The sequence below is a fragment of the Brassica napus genome, chromosome A8, assembly GCF_020379485.1.
Source record: "Brassica napus cultivar Da-Ae chromosome A8, Da-Ae, whole genome shotgun sequence".
NCBI lineage: Eukaryota > Viridiplantae > Streptophyta > Magnoliopsida > Brassicales > Brassicaceae > Brassica > Brassica napus.
Window position 1 is genome coordinate 3,153,863 of NC_063441.1, and position 24,396 is coordinate 3,178,258.

Here is a 24,396-nt window from a genome sequence, read left to right on the forward strand (position 1 = left end):
TTAAATAAGACGGTTGTAAGTGATGGAGAAAAGCGTTAGACTCAGGGAAGTTTGCAAGAAATCAGAATTGCATATCAAATAATTGTCAAAGGTTTATGAATAATTGTTCTCGAATTCAAATCACATTAATCAAATCAATCAACTTTCGTTTCAGAGATAATGTATGTCTAGTTCCTAGAATCTCAAATCTTTTTGTAGATTCAATCAGTTCAGACAAGTAGAAAGAACATGTTTGATAAGTTAACTAAATCTTTAAATCAGATCTCTTTGCAGATAGGCATTTTAGCATATCAAAACTAATTCATGCAATCAATAATGCTTTCGCATCTACTAATTACATGATATTAATCCAAATCTAAAAGAATAATTAAGGTGAAGATGATATGAAAACCTAACAATTCATTTTTAGAAATTCATCAATTCTTTGAAAAACTCTAAATCTAACAAGTGTTTTATACTCAGACATAATCAATTCTGGTTTGTATCTCCAAAGCTCTCTAAATAAAATAATGTGTAGCCTAAAAAATAGCTTTAGAATAATTAATATATAAGGTAAAAACTCAGTTGATTCATTTATAAATAATGATTTTTTGAAGTTAAAGTTATAAGAGAAAATTTCCAAAACAGAACAAAAAACAATATAGTTGTCCCTATGGTATAAAACTATCACTAAATTGTCCCTATAGTATAATATTTTTCATAATCCCAAAACTAACATTTCCTTAATAAATTTAAACATAAATTAAAACCATTTTTCAAAGATAAAAAAATAAGGTAATCCCATAATGTTTTAGAAAGAAAAAAAATGTAAAAACAATTTAAAAAAAAAAGAACACACGACACAGGTCAAAAATATCCCGTAACCTAATTGCAGCCAAGTAAATTTTAAATCAAGGAGCCTTTGGTTCTAGTTTGAGAATATAAATTGTTCGTTTATTCCATCTTTATAAAATTTACTGTTGAATAGTGATAGAAAGAAACAAAAATACATGTCGATGATCCAAAGTAATATGTTTTCAATGAAGGGAGACCTCACCTAAGACTATGTTCAATGAGCCAGTTGAAAACATAATTCAATTGTTTAATGCTTACAGTGATGATGTTGAAAGAAAGAAAAATAGAAAGTGGATTCAACTAGTTGAAAAACAAAAAAGTAGGACCCACATTAAAGATATTGACCAATCAAACTGAATAGTACGTTAGTCTGAGACTCTTTTTTTTGAAAATAAATATAGAATAATATAATAGTTAATTCTAATTGGTTGTTGGAGTTATTTATATTCACCCTCACTATTTCAAATGAATTATCTTGTAATAAATTTATTTTTTTATAATTTATTTTCATATCGAAATTTGTCATTTTTTGTATTCTATAAATATAAACTTTGTTTATTTGATTTGGATACATAAATAATTTTACTATAATATTGATATTATTTACAGATAGACTCTTATTTATACAAATAAAAACAAAATAGATCAAAACAAAATTCTATAACTCAAAACTGAAAATGAGAAATATTTTTTTTTGTAAGAAAAACTAATTTTTTATTGAGATTAATTTGTTGTTGATATGTATTTATAAAACAAAAACATAAAAAATGGAACAAAAAATTTTGGGTGTTGAATTTTCAAAAAAAAAAAAAACAGTGTGTGATATAAAAGATAATGAGTGTTGAATGATAGAGGTGGAAAAAGAATAAAGTGATGTGTAATATAAAAAGGTAAAAAGATGGGTGTTAAATAATAGTGTTAATCGATACTACTGCCACGTATATCTATATGCATATTTTTATCATTATTTTGAAAAAAAAAAGAATAGAAAATAGATGCATAAAATGAAGAAACTAATTAACTGACTAAAGTTTGGGATAGCTTTTTTCTTTATATTTTTCTTAAAAATTGGGATAGCTTTCCTTCAAATTTCCACACAACGGTCAAATTTGGACTATCCAAATATATAATTTTATAGGCAACTACGTGTTTGTTGAATGCGAATCACCCGTTTATCAGATCAAATAAATAAAAAAGCATAACGTTTATTTGAAACAAGCTTCTTTTTTTTTGCATAGTGTAACCAAAAAAATTAGGAGAAACTGAAGAAGACTATAGTAAAAGGAGAATGCTGTCAACCAAAACATTAACAAGAGATTTCATTGTTACGAGCTTACAAATTCGAAGAGTTTTTAGACTCCATATCTACCAATAATCCCAGATCAGGATTATTCGTTATTGCATTAAGAAGAAAAAAAGCATGAAAGGAGAATTGGAATTATATTATTATGATCCGATTATTCAGATGGGAGCGTTCACCTAGCTGGGAGACTTGGGGGAGATGTTTATATGCAGGTCCTTGGTGAAGCAAGGAAATGGTACACGATATATCTCACACTCTTGGACCACCGAGAAATCGTAAGTGGTTACAAAATGGTGAAGGAAGATTGCCAAGTGAAGTCTCGCTAAGTCTGATCCTACACACTGTCTTGCTCCACCTCCAAACACCATCAATGTTTTAGATCCTGGCGAGCGCAAATCTTTGCCCTGCCATACAAATGACACTCTACTACATGATTCTTGTTCGTAATGGTGCGGTAGCTAGATACAATAATTATATATATAATTAATACCTCCCATCTCCATGGATTAAACTCCAATGGATTCTCATAGATTTCAGCATTATAGTGAACCACTGAAGGTGCAACAGCCACTATCCAGCCCGCTGGAATCGTGTATCCTGCCATATTTACAAATATGTTTTCCCCATATCATCTCAACTTCTAATCAATATTCTTTTTGGAGAATGGGTATGAGTAGCTAGCTAGTTGTGGTTCACTTTTTACTTCTAACTTGCCTTTGATTACGACATCTTTCACAGCCTTTCTAAATATTATGGTTCCCAGGTTTGCCAGCCGAAGCGACTCGTAGATAACCTATACACGATCCGTAGACATCATATATATGGATATATATCCCAATTTTCATGCATGGTAAAAAACGAAATTTCTTACCATGCGGGTGAAAGGCATGCAGTCTTTATATTCCTCCCAGCTAAGTCCTGCTTCTTTATCGTCTCTCTTTTGTACAATCGCCTCATGCTCTCGCTAAAAAAAATGTTATAGGAAAGACAATCTAATTTACTATATCTTCTCGACCTATAACAGTATATATATATATGTATATTACCTGGAGCTCCGTAAGCACTCTTGGGTTTTTTGAGATAAAGTCGACGGTTAAGGCGGTAGCGTGAGAGGTAGTATCTCTAGAGACGACCCCAATATTTAATAGGAGGTTTACAATAGACGCTTGGTCAAAAATGCTGCCTTCTTTCTTCATCTCCTCTAGCAATGTATCGAGGAAGTCTCCTTGTTTCTCTAATATTGAATCTTTTCTCCTCTCTAGAGCTACGTTTATTATCTTGGCTGCTTCTTTACGTGCCTGGATACAGGGTAAGTTCGTACACAAGTAGTAGTTACTAATTAATATAGCTAGGAAAATTGGGAAACTCTAAGAAAAATTCATTCTCTCACCCTAAGGACTTTGAAGAGATTCTTCCAGGTAGATAGCGCGAAAGGCGACTGAAACCACTCAATATTAAAAGCCATGAAATTATCTATAAGTTTTGCTTCAGTTTCTGGTTTTAGGTTACTTATCATCTGCGGTGTTATGTACGATACTATCAACTACAAAAGGAGGAGAGGATAATAAATTAGATTCATTAAAAACTCAAAAACAAAACTAATTTATTAATTAAGATGTGTATAAGCTTACGGTTGAAACAGCGTGCCTAAGGTTGAATGCGCCCTCGCTAGCCTTCCATCTAAGATGCTCGCGGGTGGTCCGGTTCATAAATCCTATCATCTTTCGCTTCAAACCTTCCGAGCCAATGAGATGCATAGTGATGTTTGATATGCTTGTGGACGTCTCCTGTCTTGAAGAACACATTGTCTTTTCCAAGTACCTTAACAAAAACATCTGGATAGCTTTGTACAAAAGACTGGTTCTCCTGCCGGAATATCTCGAAGATAACATCTGCGTCCGTTGAAATCACCGTTCTAGAGCCCAAAATGTTGGTCCGAAACAACGGCCCGTACCTGGAAACGCAAACTTAATGTTTAGGGAAAGAGACTATATAAGAAAAAATCTACGCGAGGGATTAAAAATAGGTATGACCTTAGCATCCTCTTCTGGAAAATGGTGGGATCTCAAGCAATCCAGAAGACTTAAAGAATTCAATCGTCTCTCCGATGATTGGAAAACCCATTGACCCTGGCGGTAGTTTGCCACTTCCCTTGGAGTTTGGATTCGACCATTGCCACAACCACTGGCTGATCTTCACAATCACTAAGGCGATGATCACGTACACAACGTTCCACATGAAACTCATCTCTCTCAAGTCTCAGATGTTTGACCTTTGCTCTACAACTTGATTAGATTATATATGGCAGATAATTGCTCAAGTTCTGTGATTCCAATATTGAAGAAGCCTTGATCCATATTTAGAGCCTAGGTTCCTCATTGCAGTACTCTTATATATCATATAAGAGTAAATAAAGCCAATAACGTGTATAGTTAGAGCACAACTAAGTGAAATTATCGAATAGATCTATTCTTTTGAAGCTAAAGTTTAGATGAAAATTTCAAATTTTTATATTAATAACTCATGACGAATACACTATTTTCTAATTTTGTGCATGGCTTCCTGCAAGTCAGCAACACTAGATCGGTCAAATAATAATCTTTTACACACTAGATGGGAGTAATAACAAAACCACATTGATGGTGACAGAATAATCATATGTACACTCTACAATAATACATGTACACTGATACAGAAATCTTTTAATTTATATTGAAACGTAATATAGAATGACATACGCATGTGGATATGATCTTTTAGAATAACATATCATGCAAAAAATAGACAACAGCCCATTCAGACAAACCTTTGTGATTAAAGCTGATTTTCTAGTTTTTTTTTTTTTTTTTTTTTTTTTTTTAATATATATTTTATATAAAGCTTCAAAGTCGAAATACAAACCGGACACAACCAAAATAATCTAGATCAATATTTTACAAATCTAGTTTCGCATCACCACCTATCCGGCGCATTCTGCTAGACAGTTCGATAATCACTAAACTACCAATGACCGTTCTCTTCTATTGACGTTAACCCCGGGGAGGTGGGTTTTACCTCGTTGCCTCGGACGCCGGAATCCCCGAGACGTCGCCTGAAGTAGCTGGAATCGGTGATCTTGCCAAGTTTGCATTCTTCCTTGTCGCTAAGCGCAAGACAATCAAAGGAGAGACGGGATGAGAACAGCCATACCTGAGGAGAGCTGTCATACCCCACTGCACCCTCGCCATCGACGCCAAAGACGGACCTGAACTCGACATCAAACACTGCCTAGAAACTCTAATGACCTTGCACTTAAGCTGTCAAGAACACTACCAATCGCAATCAAATGATAAGCAACCGGCACTGGGATGTGCAATTGACTCAAAAGGGTCACCGCCACAACCGAGACTAAGTTGTTACGCCTTTTGACGATGTTTGAGAACCAAACAATCGAAAACCTGTGACTCGCAATACACTCCACCTGTGACAAGTAGAGAATTTGAATGAAAAACGCCCAAGAGTTGAGCCTCCATAATTAACAGCCGTCGCCATTAAACGAAGGGACTAGGCAGTGACAACACCGGGTGTCTGAGATGAGAAGAGCCGCCGAGCTGCTACAAGAAAGCCATAGACGACTTCCCGACAACAAACTCCACGAACCCTAACGAACCGGAACTAGAACCGTGTACCAACCCTCCTGCGTACAACAGTCCACAGCTCGCCTCCGAGTCAACAGAACAACAGAGCTCACCTGGCTTGAGCAGAGAAGGAGCGCACCACCACGACGCCGTAGAGGTCCGTGAAACCAACCGCCGCCACCCACCGTCGTCTCTTCAGAAGCCACAGAACCGCTGCAGCTAACCATCTGAGAAACGGTCCATTATGCCCGAGACAGGATGACGAGACCAACGGGTAGATCCAAAAATTGAAAATCGATCTGAACCCTAGCCCTAAAATCCGAGCTCCACCGATGAATCCACAACCAACCACCGCGTCTAGACTCCAGAACAAGTACACCGCCGCCGATTTGAACCTCTTCGCGAGCAGAGGGCTTGACCGAAGAAGATGCCCAGAACCAGAAACCAGAGCAAGACGATAGTGGAGGGAGACGACAGAGGAGCAAAGCAAGACTGAGATGAGAGAAAGGGGATGCGTCCGGCGACGGCACACGCGCTCACGCGGCGGCCGTACGCCGGAGCTACTGTTTTTCTTTTTTTGTTGTCGAGAGGTTTTTCTTTTTTTGTGGTCGAGAGGACTTTTTTGTGCCCTAGAACTTCACTCGTTCCCTGATTTTCTAGTTGGATGTGATTCAATTATAGTTGTCTTATTCCTCGAGTGGTTTATTATTCAGGTTATCTCACCTGACTAAACAGCTCATATGGTTTTTGTTTAACATTGTTATGAGATCTCCAGGATTTGCGAGATCGAATAAAATATGTCCATATCCCCTATATATTAATATTGGAGCAGTACAACATGTTTTGTATTTACGTGTCATCATTAAGATGATTTTTAGAATCTTTAGAAAAATAAGCTGGTACATATAAATATATATTATACTTTTTATTAAACTAATTATCAAATTGATTAATAGTGTATAAAAGAATATTCTCAATTGTTTCCTTATAATTTTTTTTCTTTAGGATTATCTAAGGTTAAGGTCATTAGAACCATGTTTTGTTGTTTCACTTTGTTGTTTTGTTTTGTCTCGTCTTAAGGTCACTATAACTTTTTTTGATGTTTCAAATTACCTCGTGCTAAGACTACTCTTCTTTTGCCTTTTTATAAGCTTCATGTTATCTTTAGATTTTCATGTTTACGTTTCACCCACTATGGATCTCCCTCTAATATTCTTCTCTTCATTTAATTTGGCCATCTTCTTTACTTCTTTTTTTTGGTTTGTTTTTCTTTTTTATTCTTGTTGTTGTTGAGTTTGGTCCATGTCTGAACTGTTATAACCGTCCAAGAGATAGTAGTCTCTGCTAGGTTTGTGATGCAGATAAGTATTTAGAATATTTTTAAATATCTTATTGTTTATTTTATTGATTATTTTTAAATTTAGATAATAATCTTTATTGCTTTAGAGTTTTATGGTTTTATTATATATAGCCGTCTAGGCTTAGGTTTGTATGCAATTGATGATTTGAGTAATAAAATTGAGAGTTCTCTCTTTGTTCCTTGTTTTCGGTAGATCATTGGTGATCTCAACGAATTTAAGAAGACATTGATCTTAGGCATTCTTAGACTAAATAAGATCTTTGTAATTATCCTAGTTTTTCGGGTATTCTAAGAATCAACGGATCACTAGTCTTATCCCTAGAAGCTTCCGCTACATCAGTTTGTTATACTCTTATTTTATTACAACACTAGCATCGGCTAGACTTTCTTACTTTGACAATACATTTGATTCAGGATTAGTGTTAACACGGTAGCTTACAGAGTTTGCGTACTAGCTAGTTTCATGTTATCAGACATCATGAAGTTGAACGTCATAAACTATTGTGTTGAGTAACCTATCACCAAGTCACAAATTTGGCGAAAAATGAATTAAAAAAAACTGACCTACTCAACATTTTCTTATATAACAAAGAAGAATGAATGATTGTATATTCAGTATAAAATGGTAAAAAGATCGAATTCAAATCTATAAGACCAGAAGTAAGAATCATATTCTTCAACAGCTGAAGTCGTGTTCTTTTTTTCTTCCTCATTTTGTTGCTAAGATCTGTTACAACCCAATTAAAAGCTTCCAACTGAGGATGAGACAAGTCTCCAACTACAAAAGCATGCGTCTGAAACCCGAACGGAATCCAACTGCAACCAGGCGGTTTCTTCAACGCTCTCTCCTTCATCTTCATCCTCATCTCTGCAGCTTCCTCCCTTTTCACACTTCTTTTATATATATCAGACATCATTACATAGGTCCCAACATCATCCACCTGTTTCCAAAGTGGTGAAGTCACAATCTCGTTCTTTTGCTGGACAAACTTAGATATCAACTGGTGAATCTGCTAAACCTAACAACTACTCTACTTACTTGAACAAAGAAGAAGATTGGAGAGAACCTACAAGAGCCCTAATTTTTTTGATTTGGGGATTTTGGAGATGAAAAAGAGATACAAATGTTGTGATGTTTTTGGTCATAAATAAAACGTTGAGTTTTGGACTTAATGACAAGTTACAGATTTTAACGTGAATGTAGACGGACGGGCTGTTACACTAAGATGAGTGAGTCGGGTGGTTTCTACGTTGAATCAATAATTGAGGGGGTTTATACCCGAATGAAACATAATTGAGGGTTTTGGCATTAAAAATCCTAAATCTTTCTAAACTCTTGTTTTATCTCTTTAATCTAATTATGAAGACTTTAATTTTATCATTGTGTATTTGGTTATGAATTCGTAGTTAAGTTTTACTATTTCAAAGAAAATGATGAGAATGAATGTGTAGGATTGTTTAATTAGAGTTCTTCACTTGGATTATTCTTATTGCTTAAACTTATTTGATCACCTAATTCATGTTCTTAGATTAACTGAATGAATATGATACCGTCCTCGGAAAAGTCCTCGGGAATAGTGTTTCAAACTTGTTTGATCACCTAATTCATGTTCCTAATTAATGATGCAGTCCTCAGGAAACTCTTTCCCCCGCGTGGCATTCGACAAAGTGACCCTTTGTCCCCATATATCTTCATCTTCTGCAGCGAAGTTTTACCCAACGAGATGGTCGGCTAGCAGGAGTTAGAGTCGCAACAAAATGTGCAAGTATAACTAACTTACTATTTGCTGATGACACTATGTTCTTCACAAGATCAGATGAGAGAAGCTGCTCCAAATTGTTGGAAGTATTTCATCTCAACGAAGCAGCCTCAGGCCAAAAAATCAACACAGATAAGTCTTCCATTACATTCTCTACAAAAACACCTCAAAGGGTCAAAGCCAGAGCAAAGCAAATACTAAATATTAGTAGAGAAAGTGGAGTCGGAAAATACATGGGTCTTCCAGAGCATTTTGGCCGTCGCAATAAGGATCTCCTTTCTTCCATTGTGGATAAGATCCAGCAATGGGCCCTCTCCTGGTCTTCCAGACAATTGTCTACTGCAGGGAAGCTAACGCTCCTCCAATCAGTCCTCTCGGCAATCCCAACTTTCCCTATGACCTGCTTCCAATTGCCAGTCAGCTTATGCAAAAAGATACAATACGTTTTGACTCGATTCTGGTGGGATTCAATGGATGGAAAAAAAATGTGTTGGGTGTCTTGGGAAAAGCTAACTAAGCCAAAAAGTGCAGGAGGATTGGGGTTTAAAGACATCCAACGTTTCAACACTACTCTACTAGCTAAGATACCATGGATAATGTTAACTAACCCCGATTGTTTGTTGGCGAGAGTCATGCTAGGAAAGTATTGCCAAAATGATAATATCCTCCGCGTGAAACCCTCAACATCGATATCTCACGGTTGGAGAGGAATTCTAGCAGGAAGAGACTTGCTTGTTGAACACTTGGGGAAGTTAATTGGAGATGGAACGACCATAAAGGTGTGGGGGTGATTCTTGGATTTCATCTGAAACTGCAATGCTTCCTATGGGACCTGTTAGAGAAGATGAATCTGATCTCTATATGTCAGATCTTATCGCACGCGGTACAGGAGACTGGAACATGAAAAAGATACGAAAAACTTTAATTGAGCTAGCAGAGGAAATCCTGGTATTGAGACTGAGCCTAACTGGGGGAAGTGATTCCTATTTTTGGTACCCTGTCGCATCTGGAGCTTACTCAGAAAAATCTGGCTACGCGGCAGCATCTGAATTTGCAATAGAAAACATTCCACAACATGAGATCATAACGCCTATCAACGGAAGAAATCTGTGCGGAATGTGGAGTGCCTCCCAAAGATAAAGCTACTTATCTGGAAAATTCTACATGAGGCGATCCCAACTGGCTCCAAATTAGAAAGGAGAGGGGTACTAAGCAACACCACTTGCGTGTATTGTAGAGAGGCGGAGACGACGAATCATCTGTTCCTACAATGTACTTTTGCGACTCAGGTTTGGAGTCTTGTTCCCCTGAAGGTACCGTTCTGCTCTAGTAACTGCACATCATTTGCTTCTGCCCTCGAGATATCGGAACAATGGATCTGTCTCCCCCCCCCCCAGTGGTGGTTCCGGGAAACATCTTCTTCTGGGTCATCTGGGCCCTCTGGACATAACGTAACCAGTTCCTATTCGAATCACGACAGACATTAGCTACAGATGTTGCTACAAAAGCCATCACATGAGCACAAGAGTGGACGATGGTCCAATTAAGTTTGGAATCGACTAGCAACAACAAAAGGATCAGGCTTTACCGCTAACTCTCCCGATTCCCACGGAGGCGATCCTTTGTAACACGGATGCAGCTCGGAAGGCGGTCTCCAAATCGGCGGGTCTTGGATGGGTTTTCTCAGGACAGAACGACTCCACTATGCCCGACAGCTTTGGAGCCCAATTTCAAACGTATGTGGCGTCGGTGATGGTAGCTGAAGGGCTAGCGGTCCGTGTGGCACTCACGCATGCCATTCATCTTGGCATCACTAAAGTCTGGCTTAGATCAGACTCCCTTGGCTTCATCAGACCCATTGTTTCGGTCATCAAACCAAAGAATCTCCATAGAATTCTTTTGGATATCGAAACTCTATCGTCTTTTTTTTTAATTTATGTATTTTTTCTTTTATCCCTAGAAATCAAAATAGGCATGCAGGTTGTTTAGCTAAGGTTTCCTTATGTAATGAAAACTCTACGTGGGCTCAGGCCTAGAGTCTCTTCTTAATGAAATATGGTAGTTCAAAAAAAGATTAACTGAATGCACTGGGAATTGATTTGATTACTTAAAACTATTTGAGTAAAGTTTTCTTAGGAAACATAAGTTGATTTATTGCATTTCGTGAACCTATCGAAACCAAAACTTAATACACGTCTAATCAACTATGTTCAATGAGATTTAGTTTCCTAGATTGTTAAACATAGTGCTTGGAACCACAGAAGTGGAAATATTATAAATTCGTGTTTTAAATTCTAGAATATTCTTAACTGATTTCCTAAATTATCAACATTTATGATTTGAATTCGTACAATTTATAGTTTCTCACCTTATTCTTTCATTGCTTATATCTGTATTTTTTACTTTTCTGATTAGCTTGAGAAAAAAAAAACTTTTTTTTCTTTTGTCTTAGCTTGAATTTATTCTCGTAAAATTGTTTTCAACATTTGTATCTGTAGATTTAATGTGCATTTATAATGAGCTTAAACAATTAAAACTGTGGTATTAATTAGCATACGCTCTGCAACTTACTATTCCCAACTATTTATTTCATTTTATATTTTATATCTTTTAGGTTAATGTACAAAACCCATATGAACTGTTTAGTCAAACGAAGTTAAGTGAGAAATAACCAACTTGAGGAATAATCTATTAGTGATCGACAAAACGAATCAACTTAGACGTTTTTCTTACGTGATGATTGTCTATGTTCTGTCCTGATATAGTTTTTTTAAGAAGTTTTATACACAACACAATAATAACATATTATACGTATATAATATACCATGCGTTCATATGAAATAAAAATGTGTACATCAGCATGTATATTCGGTGCAGCATGTTCATTTGGTTGTTCTATCAACCACTAAATGGCTTTGATTTATTAAATTTAGGAGATAAGAAGACAATGTTAACAGATAAACAAAAACAACTTATTGTGATTTGCTAGCATGAATTTTTGTATCAAGTTTCATTTCTTGATAGAGCATTTAACTAACTAAACTTGTATAATAAAAACAATCATGTGAGTGAATAATTATATGAGATAAGCTGAATAATAAACAACTCGAGGAATAATACAACTATGGTTGAATCACATCCAACTAGAAAATTGGCTTTAGTCACAAAGGTTTGCCTGAATTGGCTGTTGTATATTTATGGCATGATACGTTATTCTATGAGATCATATCAACATTATTAAGAGATCTTCTCCACATGCGTATTTAATTATATGTTAAGTTTTCACATTAATCAAAAGATTTGTGTGTCAGTCTACATGTATTATTGTAGAGTGTCACATGTGAATGTGATTATTCTGTCACCATCATGTGGTTTTGTTAATAATTAACTGGGAGAGATTAACAAGACATCTCAACCAATAATTATGCTGTTCATTAAAAATATTAGAATCAGCTAGATTATGACATTTATATTATAATTAGGTGGTTGTACACAAATTCGCAGATATAAATATTATATATATATATATATATATATATTAACAAGCTATAAAATTTGAATAATAGTTAAAAATCTAAAATTTCAGTGCTGCATTTTTGGAAACGTGAGATTTAGTGTTAATTCAATAATATTAATCTATGTCGATAAAAAATATTTATTTTACATAGAATTTGATCAAATGATTAATAAAATCATGATTAGGTGAACCAAAAAAAATATTTTTAAGTATTTTATAATCATGACATTATCTTATCTATCACCTCATTTAACTTTGATGCAAAATATTAATTCTCATTTCCAAAGTTTTCATAAGTTTAACAAAAAATAATTGATAAATATTTAGTAATAAAAATAACAGTGGATTAACATTAATTATTTCAACACATATTATACATCTTCTTCGTACTTATCTTTTTAGTCTCTTCTTATTTCTCTCATTATCATTTATTTCTTCTTACAATATTTTACTACGCATTGCTAATGTCTTCCTAAATTTATTACATATATTTTTTTCAAATATAACTGTATCTCCCTAAATAATAACAAAAACAATACAATCAATGAACCAAAAAACAATCTTAAAATCCTTTTTCAATAATCGACATACCTTATCTACTATATTATGGTCTCTTAGACTTAAACACAAAACATGTTATAATTGCGAAATTTTCACATGTTCCGTTGAATATAATCCTTCCAATCTTCAAAGTTTTTATATTGGACGACTAACATATATATATTTTTGGTGTACATTGCAATAATCAATCATTTATATTGATATGTAATTATCACATTACCTTTTTATTACATATATTACAATTTTCTATTGTAATTTTATCATCATTCTCCAAATTTTCTAATTTTTTATTATAAATAATTTATAAGTTCTTATAAAAAAAATTTAAAATTCTGATAAAATTATTTTGTAAACCATGATAATAAATTTTTTAATTTTTTTATAAATCTTTATAGAATGATTTATAAAGCATGTATCAACTACATACTACATCATAATTATTATATACTTATATATGAATATAATTATTATATACATATATAAATATAATTATTATATACTTATTAGTTACCATCAAATAATAATTAAAATAATTGATCAAACATCATTATTCTTTCTATAATTATAATGTGTGATTTCTATAAGTATATTAGAATAATTGATCAAATATTATTATTCTTTGACAGTTAGTTACCATAATTCGTTATGTGTAATTTTATTTTGATTATTTTGCAAGTGATGTTAATTGATTCTAGACTTATACTAAAATTTTACACCAGAAATCTTCCTTTGTATCAAATTGTTATAATTTATAAGATTTCTCGTTTACACCAGAATTTCTAGTCTAAAAAAAAAAAAGATTTCTGGATGAGACCACGAATTTCTCGTTTACACCAGAAAATGTTAGAAAATCAGAACTGGAAGAAAATGATAAACCTTCATTAACGTAGAAACGTCAAGTTTAGATAATAGAAATAAATACTCAACTCATAAACGAGAACCAACGGACCTTGGGCTAGTGGCACTTGAGGGATAACCCCAATACGGTGAATCCGCAGTTCGATCCTCGTTGGCCACCAGAATTTAACATTGCACTTCTGGGGCCCACAGAATAGTCGGATGATCTCGGTCGCCGAACATTGTGGTTAAATCAAAAAAAAAAAAAAACTCATAAACGAGTTACAATGCACTCATCATTAAACCAAATATATTAGCTATAGCCACGAAAATTTTGTTGCAAATTTTAAAAAGCCGCAAAAAACTAAACTAGGAAATGAAAAACATAGCTATTTGTGGGCAAATCGTAGTAAAAATTCACAAAATTTCCACGAAATAAAACGTGACTAAAAATAGCCATTATTTTACCATGAACCACGGAATAAAACATGGCAAAAATCTATCTATACTATTATTTGGGAAGTAAATTTTTGAAATCAAACTTTCACGTTAAAAGTTAGAGTGGTTAATATCGTTTATACCCTTAATGAATAAAATGTATAACTAAATTAAAAAATCTATCTATACTATTATTAGCGAAGTAAATTTTTGGAATCAAACTCTCACGTTAAGAGTTAGAGTGATTAATATCTTTTATACCCTTAATGAATAAAATGCATAACTAAATTACAAAATAAAAACGAAATTTAAATTTATTTGATTAGATAATTGATTAAAATTAATAATAGTAAGAATTATCCAAAATCTGAAAATATAATTTAAAAAGAGATAATTTATGTATATATTGTATTGTTATCTGAAAAAGTATTTTAGTAAAAGGTTTAAAACATGAATTATATAACTAAATATTAATCAAATAAAAATTTTAATTATATAATCAAAAATAGAATATTGGATTATCCAAAATCTAAAAATATAATTAAAAAGGAAGATAATTTCTATATATATATTGTATTGTTATCTCACAAAGTATTTTAGTAAAAACTTAAAATATAAATTATATATTTAAAAATCGAACTCTCACGTTAAAAGTTAGAGTGGTTAATATCGGTATAATGAATAAAATGTATAACTAAATTAAAAAATAAAAACTAAATTTTAATTTATTTGATTAGATAATTGATTAAAATTAATAATAGTAAAAATTATCTAAAATCTGAAAATATAATTTAAAAAGAGATATTTTCTGTATATATTGTACTGTTATCTGAAAAGGTATTTTAGTAAAAGGTTTAAAACATGAATTATATAACTAAATATTAATCAAATAAAAATTTTAATTATATAATTAAAAATATAATATTGAATTATCCAAAATCTAAAAATATAATTAAAAAGGAAGATAATTTATATCTATATATTGTATTGTTATCTCACAAAGTATTTTAGTAAAAAGTTAAAAAATATAAATTATATATTTAAATATTAATCAAATAATTTTTTAATTATACAATTAAAAATATAATATTAAGTTATTTTAAGATTTATTTTAGTGTAATGAATATAGTGTACAAAGAAAATTTTAAAAATAATGAAAATGTTTAAGCCCGCTGCAGTTTACGGTTAATGGGTCATGGGTCAACCCAACCCATTTATTAAATAGGTTGGGTTGACCCATGACCCATTAAATTAAATAGGTTAGATTGGTTAATGGTTGACCCATCGATCCAATATCTTTATAATAAATTATTTTTAAGTTAAGACCAAGTTGATCAAAATGATAAAATGTTTTTTGTGCTTTAGGCGAAAAATAGCATTTTTGCGGGAAAGTGAGTTTTCCCAGTTTTGGCGGGAAAATACGGTTTTTGCGGTTTTGGCGGAAAAATGGAGTTTTTGCGGTTTTGGCGGTTTTGGCGGAAAAATGCTTTTTTGCGGTTTTGGCAGGAAAATGTGTTTTTGCGGTTTTGGCGGAAAATGCGTTTTTGCGGTTTTGGCGGGAAAATGGGTTTTTGCGGTTTGGGCGGGAAAATGCGTTTTTGCGGTTTTGGCAGAAAAATGCGGTTTTGGCGGGAAAATGCGTTTTTGCGATTTTGGCGGAAAAATGCGTTTTTGCGGTTTTGGCGGGAAAATGGGTTTTTGCGGTTTTGGCGGAAAAATGCATTTTTGCGGTTTTGGCGGGAAAATGCGCTTTTGCGGTTTTGGCGAGAAAATGCGTTTTTGCGGTTTTGGCGGGAAAATGCATTTTTGTGGTTTTGGCGGGAAAACACGTTTCTTGCGGTTTTGGCAGGAAAATGCATTTTTGCGGTTTTGGCGAGAAAATGCGTTTTTCCGGTTTTGGCGGGAAAATGCGTTTTTGCGGTTTTGGCGGGAAAATGCGTTTTTGCGGTTTTGGCGGGAAAATGTGTTTTTGCGGTTTTGGCGGGAACACACGTTTCTTGCGGTTTTGGCGGGAAAATGCGTTTTTGCGGTTTTGGCGGGAAAATGCGTTTTTGCGGTTTTGGCGGGAAAATGGGTTTTTGCGGTTTTGGCGGGAAAATGTGTTTTTGCGGGAAAATTGGTTTTTCAGTTTTGGCGGAAAATTGTGTTTTTGCGGGAAAACGAGTTTTGCAGTTTTAGCGGGAAAACTTGTTTTGTAGTTTTGGCGGGAAAACACATTTTGGCGGGAAACGCATTTTACCACCGAATAAATGATTGGACTTTAGAGAAACTCATGATTTTTCAATTTTATCAAACCTTAGAATTGAGTTTACTCATGTTTTTTTTTAATTGAAAACAAAATAGGTCAGAATTAACCCAACCCAATAAACCCATTAACTTGTTAACCCATTAACTTGTTAACCCATTAACCTGTTAACCCATTAACCTTTTAACCCATTAATCCATTGGATCAAAAATAAACAGTTCATTTGGGTTAATGGGTCAAATTGGGTTGGATCAACCCACGGGTCATGACCCATTTTGACACCCCTAAGCCCGCATCGCGGACAAAACACCTAGTCTTAGCTAATTTGGAAAAAAGAAATATCTTTTTGCACATTTTAGTCACAAAATTATTCATGCCTGATCAAAAAATTATCTTTTAGTCATGATTTTTAATCACAATTTTTTTGTCGCTATTTTGCCACAAATTTTTGTAACTATTTGAAACCCTAAACCATGCCCTAAACTCTTTTAAACCCCTAAAACTTTATTTTTCTTATCTATATTCTTAAAATTAAAGTACATTTTAAAACACATGAATATTAGTATAAATGAGAATTGTTACAGTGGCGATTTGCATGCTGGTGAAGACAGCGGCGACTTAGCCGACGAGTTTTGATGTTCGACGCGTGTCTCTTCTTGTGTCGACATGTTGGTTTACGTGTTTTCTTTCGGTGGGGATTGACTAGGCTTTCTTTGGGCCTTGCCCTTATGTTTATATGTTGCCCGCTTGTGGGCTTTCGTATCTAGTTTTTGTTGTGTGGGCCATTCTTTGGCTTTGCTTGTAACATATGTTTTTGGTTAATATAAATATCAGACAGAAAAATAAAAATGAGAATTGTTTGGAGATATGTATAGAAATATAAAAAGAAGTATAGTGTCTTTTTAGTAATTTCATTAATATAATTACATTAATTATATTTTCATATTTCACTCAGTTTAACAATTTCATTAACTATATTACCTCATCACATCATTAATTATATTACCATAATAATAGTGCATTTTTTTATTTATTAGTTAATCAAAATTAACTTTCTGCCAATTATAAAATCACAAATATAAAATAGATGGATTTTGCATAAGGTTAAATGTTCGGTTTAGTTTGTTTTACTATAACTTTTTATTTAAATTTTACTTTCAATCTGTAGAAAATTACGTAGCCAAAAAAAAATTCAAAAACATATTTTTGTGAATATAAATAATAACTTAAATCAAAATAATTAAAATGTATTACATTTATTGTCACTTAATTTTTCACTCCATATAATTATTTTACTAAATAAAGGACTCTTTCTATTTCACTTAATTTAGCCAAACACACAGAAAAAAAATCATTTTTATTTGTTTATAAAATCAATTAGACATGAACATACGAGTTGTTCTTTTTTAGTATCGTTTTTTTTTTAAATTAAGCCCTGCTGGAGTATTATTAATTTATGTGTGATTTTGAGTTGGATCCTTCTAGGTTTGGATGAGTTCAGATCTGGATGAGTTCGAGTCTGATGTATAAGAACCTAAAAATATCTAAATAACAAATGTATCTAAAACGAGTTCGGATATTTGTACCGAAAATAACCATATTACTCGATTCGGTACATGTATTTTGAATAAAATTAGTTATATTACAACTCATTTAAAATATATAACACTAGTTATGAAAAACAAATATCAATGTATAAAAATGTAGAAACTAATATCCGTGCGATGTGCAGGTCAATCTCTAGTTTTAGCTTTAAACCTTAAACTTAAACACCAAAACTTAAATATCAATAACAAAAATCTAAATATTTCAAACTTAATCTCCAACTTACCCGCAAACCCCAAATCATATATCATATATCATAACCTTATAACAAAATACTAAACTTTAAATCTAAACCTCAAACCAGTATTTTTAAAACCGGACCGACCCGATGGTTGAATCGGGTTCAACCATGAACCTGTTGCATAGCCGGGTTGGGTCTAATAATTGGTTCGACCATGAACTGGTCACGTAGCCGGATTCGATTACAGAGTTATTAAACTGATAAAACCATTAAGACTATCAAAAATCTGTAAACGATCCATATAGACTTAAAATTAGTTTATAATTATAATATATTATGTTTTAAATTTATTTATATTTTAATTATATATATCATATTTAATAACATTATTTTTAAATTTATACACTAAAATATATTAAACCAGATTATTGAACCAGGTTTGACCCGGTCGAACCATATTAAACCGTGACCCAAAATTTATCCGGTTAAACTTCTGGTCCGGTTTTAAAAACACTGTCTTCAGAACGTTTTCAAGTTTTTACTAAAAACTAAACCTAATATATTTATACTATATACACATAAACTTTATGTAACTATTAAATTTTTAACTTAAAACTAACCATATTCCCATGGAAGTATTTTTTTCAAGCTATAGAGCATGCAAACGAAGCTCAAACCCCACGGATTTGGCTAGGAGTGAAGCTCACCTGCAACAGTGATAAGTATATATTATAATTTCTCGATGAGACCATGTTAGAGAAATCAGAACTGGACGAAAATGATAAACCTTAGCAACCAGAAGTTTAGATAATAGGAATCTAAACCCAGCTCAGAAACGAGATACAATTCACTCATCATTAAACCAAAGAGATAAATACAATGAAGAAGATGAACCATTGGTTGACCTTCGGGATCACAAACTCGGACACTGCCCATCAAAGGCTAAACGAGCTGAGTCGAGAAACTGGAGTGCACTTAAGCGGATGAGCCATGGTAAGACTTATTCCTGCAATAACCTCTTCCATGCTAATCTCACCATGTCCATTGATTCTCCAGTCAAAGCACTGCACCATCATTCCAACTGCAATTCCTACAAAGATAGGACCGAGATTTCCTGCAGGACATCCTCTTCTTCCGGCTCCAAAAGGAATGTACTTGAATGCTTGCCCTTTTATCTCCTCCTCTTGTTCTGATGATCTTGAAGATAAAAATCTCTCTGGCTTAAACTCATCAGGATCTTCCCACAAATCAGGATCTCTCATGATAGCATAAACATTAACAAGAAGGGTTGTTTGCCCCGGTACATAAAACTCTTTGATCTTACAACTTTCTTGGAACCTTCTAACCAGAAACGGTCCGGGTGGGTGCAATCTTAGCCCTTCTTTTACCACTGCTTGCAAATAGGGGAGGTTAGGTATATCCGTTTCTTGAATCAATCTTGCTTTTCCTACAACCAAATCAATTTCCCCTCTTAATCTCTCAAGAATTTTTGGGTTGTTAATGATCTCTGCCATTGTCCACTGCGTTGCCTGTGCTGCAGTGTCTATGCCTGCCATAAAAATCTCCTGCAGTTTCTTAGTTAGAATTAGCATTTAACACATCGAAAACACACCTTTTATATAATGTAATGTGAAAACCAACCAAGAGTTGGCATAGTGGCTAAAATTCTTAGATTATATCAGTAGGTGTCTAAAGGATCATAGGTTTAAGTCCCGTTGGAAGGGACTGAAACCTCTTATTAACAAAAAAAATGATGTGAAAGAGGATTTAGTTTACCACGAACAATGACTTGATCTGCTTCCTAGTGATCTTATACTCTGCGTTTTCCTCTCGAGAAGCTTCCAACAACAAATCCATCATGTCCATATCTTGATCCTGCTCCGGTCTCTCTTCATGCTCCACAAGAATCCTCTCCAACAACTCATCAAACCCGTGAGAAACATCCATTATCTCCTTCTTAAATGGTGAGATTCCAAGCTTCTCGAGCCAAGTAAGACATGTGTTTGCAAGGAAAAGCTTCTTGGACATGGCAAAACACTTGATAATCAGTTCCCTGACTCTCTCTATCCCACCATTCTCCACGGAACAGCTCCTCCCCATGCACATCCTGCAGATCATGTTGTTAGTAAACTTCATCGTTTCCTCACCAATCTCAACGCTCTCTTTCTTCGCCGCCTTATCGTACAGATTCAAATAAAATCGCTCTAGCTCCTCTGCACGGACACCTCGTAGGTTCTCGATTGCCTGTGTTCGAAAAAACCTCGTGGCTAGAAGCTTCTTCATGAACTTGGCGTAATCTCCAAAAGGAGCAGAGGCGAAACCGGAAGATCCAAAGATGAGAGACTCGATCGTGATAGGAGGCATGCGAGACGAGACGTTTACATCATGCGTCCTGAATAACTCGTAGGCTACTGAGGCAGATGAGGCAAGAACTATGGGAAAACTGAAAAGTCGGAGATACAAAAGAGGTCCATATTTGCTGGAGATATTTTGAAAAGCCTTGTGGGATACTGCAGAGAGAAGAAGGTGGAGATGGCCGATGACAGGTAGAGAGGGAGGGCTCGGAGGAAAATCAACCTCAAGTTTTGTCTTCCTGCAGAACAAGACAGAGTAACAGAAAACTGTGAAGAAGCAGAGCAGAATAAAGATGAAGCAGTTTTGAAACTCATCCACCATTTTTCTCAAAAGTTGAGTAAGAGGAAGATGAACTACAGTCCTGTTAAATAATAATGGATAACCAGCCTTGTTTCTTTTTTTTTTTAAACGCCCTTAGAGCATGCGCATCAATAAACTGGGGTTGGGTTCACAGGTTTAATTGTTTATTAATTTTTTTTTATTTTTTTTGTTTGATTTAAAAAAAAAAAATATGCCGACCAATAACGGGCCACCACGTAGCGTGGATCCGTGAAACAGTAATGACCCGGGTTCATCCGGAAGCACCCCAGCGAGACGAGTTCACCAGCTTTTATTATTATAAAAAAAAAATTTTTTGGATGTGTGAGAACTTTCTTTATGAACCTTTGATACTAATGCTCTTAAAGCAGCATTAACGGCACCTCTAAAGGCTGCCTCTTCAAGAAAAAAATAATTTAAAATCATATGGATCTCACAATTAATTAAAACTTGCCTCTTCTACCTCTTTCGCAAGAGGCGAGTGTCTGAGGGTTTTGCCACTTTTCGCGGGCCCCACTAACACGTGGCGGCCCGTGATTGGTCTATTTTTAATTTTTTTTAAAAAAAATCGGATAAAACAAAAAATTAATAATAAAAAAAAGTTTTAGAACCTTCTCCCCTCCCTTTGTGTTAATGGTGCTCTAATGTCTTAACATGATACCAAAAGAAAAGAACGAGAAAAAATGACTTTTTTTATTTTTGGTGTAAAAAAAAAAAGACTTCTGTTTGGACGAACGTGAAGTAACAAATCACAGTAGTAGTATGTATATAGTCAGATCAGATGTAGAAACTCGCACGTGATTAAATCAATGATATCAAATAATTATAGGGTATTTTGAGTTTATATATCGAAAAATACATTAGGATAGCACTAAAAAAGTTTCTATCACAAATATAGACTCTAAAAATCAAAATGAAAAATTTCAAAAACAAAAGTTTTATTTTTTTCTTTTTTATCTAGGGTATTAGTGTCCTTTTACCTATTAAATGAAACATTTTGGTTATTTTCCTCCTTGTAATCTATTTTTGTGACCAAAACTTAAAAATGATCTATTTATGAAAATTGCCCTTGACTCAATTGCCTTTCATTGCTGTCTTTTAAACCTATACTAGATTTTGATCCGCGCTTAGAAAGCGCGGATTTATTTTTTGAATTTAATAATTTTTAATATAAATTTTATATAAGATAGTTTATAAGTTTGGCCATGTTATTCGGAACCGAATAATCAACTCGTACCAAATTGAAAAAATGAAACCAAACTTGAACCAAAATTTATAAATAACCAAACATATCATATATCTCTAGAACCAAGATAAATAGATACCTGAATTTTTAAAATACAAATTATATGCCTACAAATATTAATTATATGTAATTTCTAAATAACCAAATATCTTAAATATACTATTTATAAGCTGAATTATCCAATAAAAACAAATTACTCAAATATTTTTTCAAATATTAAAAAAAAAATCTTAATAAGTCCTCAACATTCAGTCTAATTTTCCACTAAAAAGAACCAAAACACCAATAAGTGGTATTCATAGTCAAACCAGTAAACGTAGTCACCATATATAATCTAGTTTCAATTTAATAAAAATCCTTTAAAATCTAAAACTCATATTAACTCGTGAATCTATACCATATGACATGGTAAAAATCTAAAATAACTTGATAATATTTTTCAAAATTTGATTAAATTTCTCATATAAATTTTACTAAGATATAAAATTGAATAAACTACATTTTTATGTTATACATTCTAGTTTATAGGTTTTATAATGACTATATTAAGATTAAATTTTTGAGTTTTAGAAATAAAATTATTATTAAGTTGAGTATAGTTGAGTTACCTATAAATGTTAAAAATAAATAATATATTTTATTTAAACATAAAAAACATTCTAAAATGCTATAATTTCTTGAGAAAATATTTATACAAAACCCTTTCTCCTAATACACCCAGTTGTAAAACATTTTCATCACAAAAATAACCTAGGAAGGTTTTCAAAGAAAAAGCTATAATTTTAAAATATAATTAAGCTTGTTGTTGACTGTGAAGTATTTCTCTAATCGTAATTGGAAGTTAATATGTTTTGACCATTGAATGGTATCATGTTTTTAACTTTCTGTTAACCGTACTTTCATCATGTTTTTATGTTAGTTTGGGTCATAAAACATTTAATATGAATTAAAAGTATGGTATTGTTCAGACCTTAATTACCAATAAATCCAAATGTTTTTATAGTAACCGCTTTTGTTAAAGAAAAATGATCGTAGGTTGTATGATTATTAAATCAGTTATAAAATAATCTTTTTTAAATAGGTTTAGTGGCACAAAAGTAATATTCCAAGGAAAAATAGGGGTAAAATATATCAATGATTCTGAATTAATAATTTTGATGTATAAATCTTTGGTGTATTATAGTAAGTTGAGTATTAAATAAGAGTATTGGTTATTTTATAGTTAGAGAAATATAAAGTAATTGATTAGTGTATAGTTAGAGAAATATAGGGTGAGACCAAAAAAATAGTTAAGTCTAGTGAATAGGTCCAACAATCTTTTATAAGTAGATTTTTTGGGACTCCTTCCCTTTTAATAGTATAGACTAGATTTTGACCCGCGCTTTCAAAGCGCGGGATTGTTTACGAAATATTCCAAATTTATTTGATATAAATTTGTATTTTAATTGTATCTACACTTAGATATTACAAATAGAACATTATATTCAATGTTTTGAAACCCGACCCGACCCGCAGTAAAATTGGCAAATTCGGTGGCTCATATGTAATCCATTTTAGTTTTCAAAAAAAAAAACTGTTATTTAAAAATTCTATAAAACCCGTAACAACCGCTAAAACCCGAGATCTTGTTATCGGTTGATCTGGTAGATGAACCAATATGTAGTCCAACTAAAATTCCATCTTGTTAATGGATCAATATTTGAGAGGATGCATACTAAAAATAAAATAGATTTGACCATCAATAATGTGTATACATCTATTACAAATTAATGATTTACGTTTGCAAAAAAAAATTGTTTATTTATTTAGTTAGTTTACTTTTGTTATTCACATGTTATTAGATACTTTTTGATGTTTTGTCTATGGCTTATTTTAAATTTAAAAGTTAATTTTATTATTCGCATTAGAAATGTAAATATTTATTATTTTATTTTGATATATATATTTTTATTATATTTAATTCTTAATTTTTATAATTTATATATATATATATATATATAATTATATTTTTAAATAATTATAATATTAACCCCTACTCTCTGGCATCGATTCATGTTAATGTAATGTTTTATGATATATTTGTGTTAATATATTTGTTCAATTAGTTTATATTTGATATATATGTTACATGTCTCTTTGAGTAACCCGTAAAAAATATATTCATAAACCTATCAACAGTAACATGTTTCATCGTATAATTACTATTAATATTTATTTTA

General features: G+C 32.8%; 1 protein-coding gene and 1 pseudogene across 1 annotated transcript; both read right to left on the minus strand.

The window, feature by feature from the left end:
* Positions 1-2,123: 2,123 nt before the first annotated feature.
* LOC106359514 lies at positions 2,124-11,612 on the minus strand (annotated as a pseudogene).
* A 5,586-nt stretch (positions 11,613-17,198) lies between these two features.
* On the minus strand, positions 17,199-21,104 carry LOC106359515 (cytochrome P450 705A12). The gene is made up of 2 exons (XM_013799200.3): positions 20,035-21,104; positions 17,199-19,823 (listed from the first exon to the last, which is right to left on the minus strand). The coding sequence occupies exons 1-2, from the start codon at positions 20,932-20,934 to the stop codon at positions 19,194-19,196; spliced, it is 1,530 nt and encodes a 509-aa protein (XP_013654654.2). The 5' UTR covers positions 20,935-21,104; the 3' UTR covers positions 17,199-19,193.
* Between the last annotated feature and the right edge of the window lie 3,292 nt (positions 21,105-24,396).

Excerpts from the sequence above, each read along its gene's own strand:
- LOC106359515 (XM_013799200.3), bottom strand. The coding sequence starts at position 20,934 with ATGGTGGATGAGTTTCAAAACTGCTTCATCTTTATTCTGCTCTGCTTC. Across the intron at positions 19,824-20,034 it reads AGATCAAGTCATTGTTCGTG|GAGATTTTTATGGCAGGCAT; the intron begins GTAAACTAAATC and ends AAGAAACTGCAG.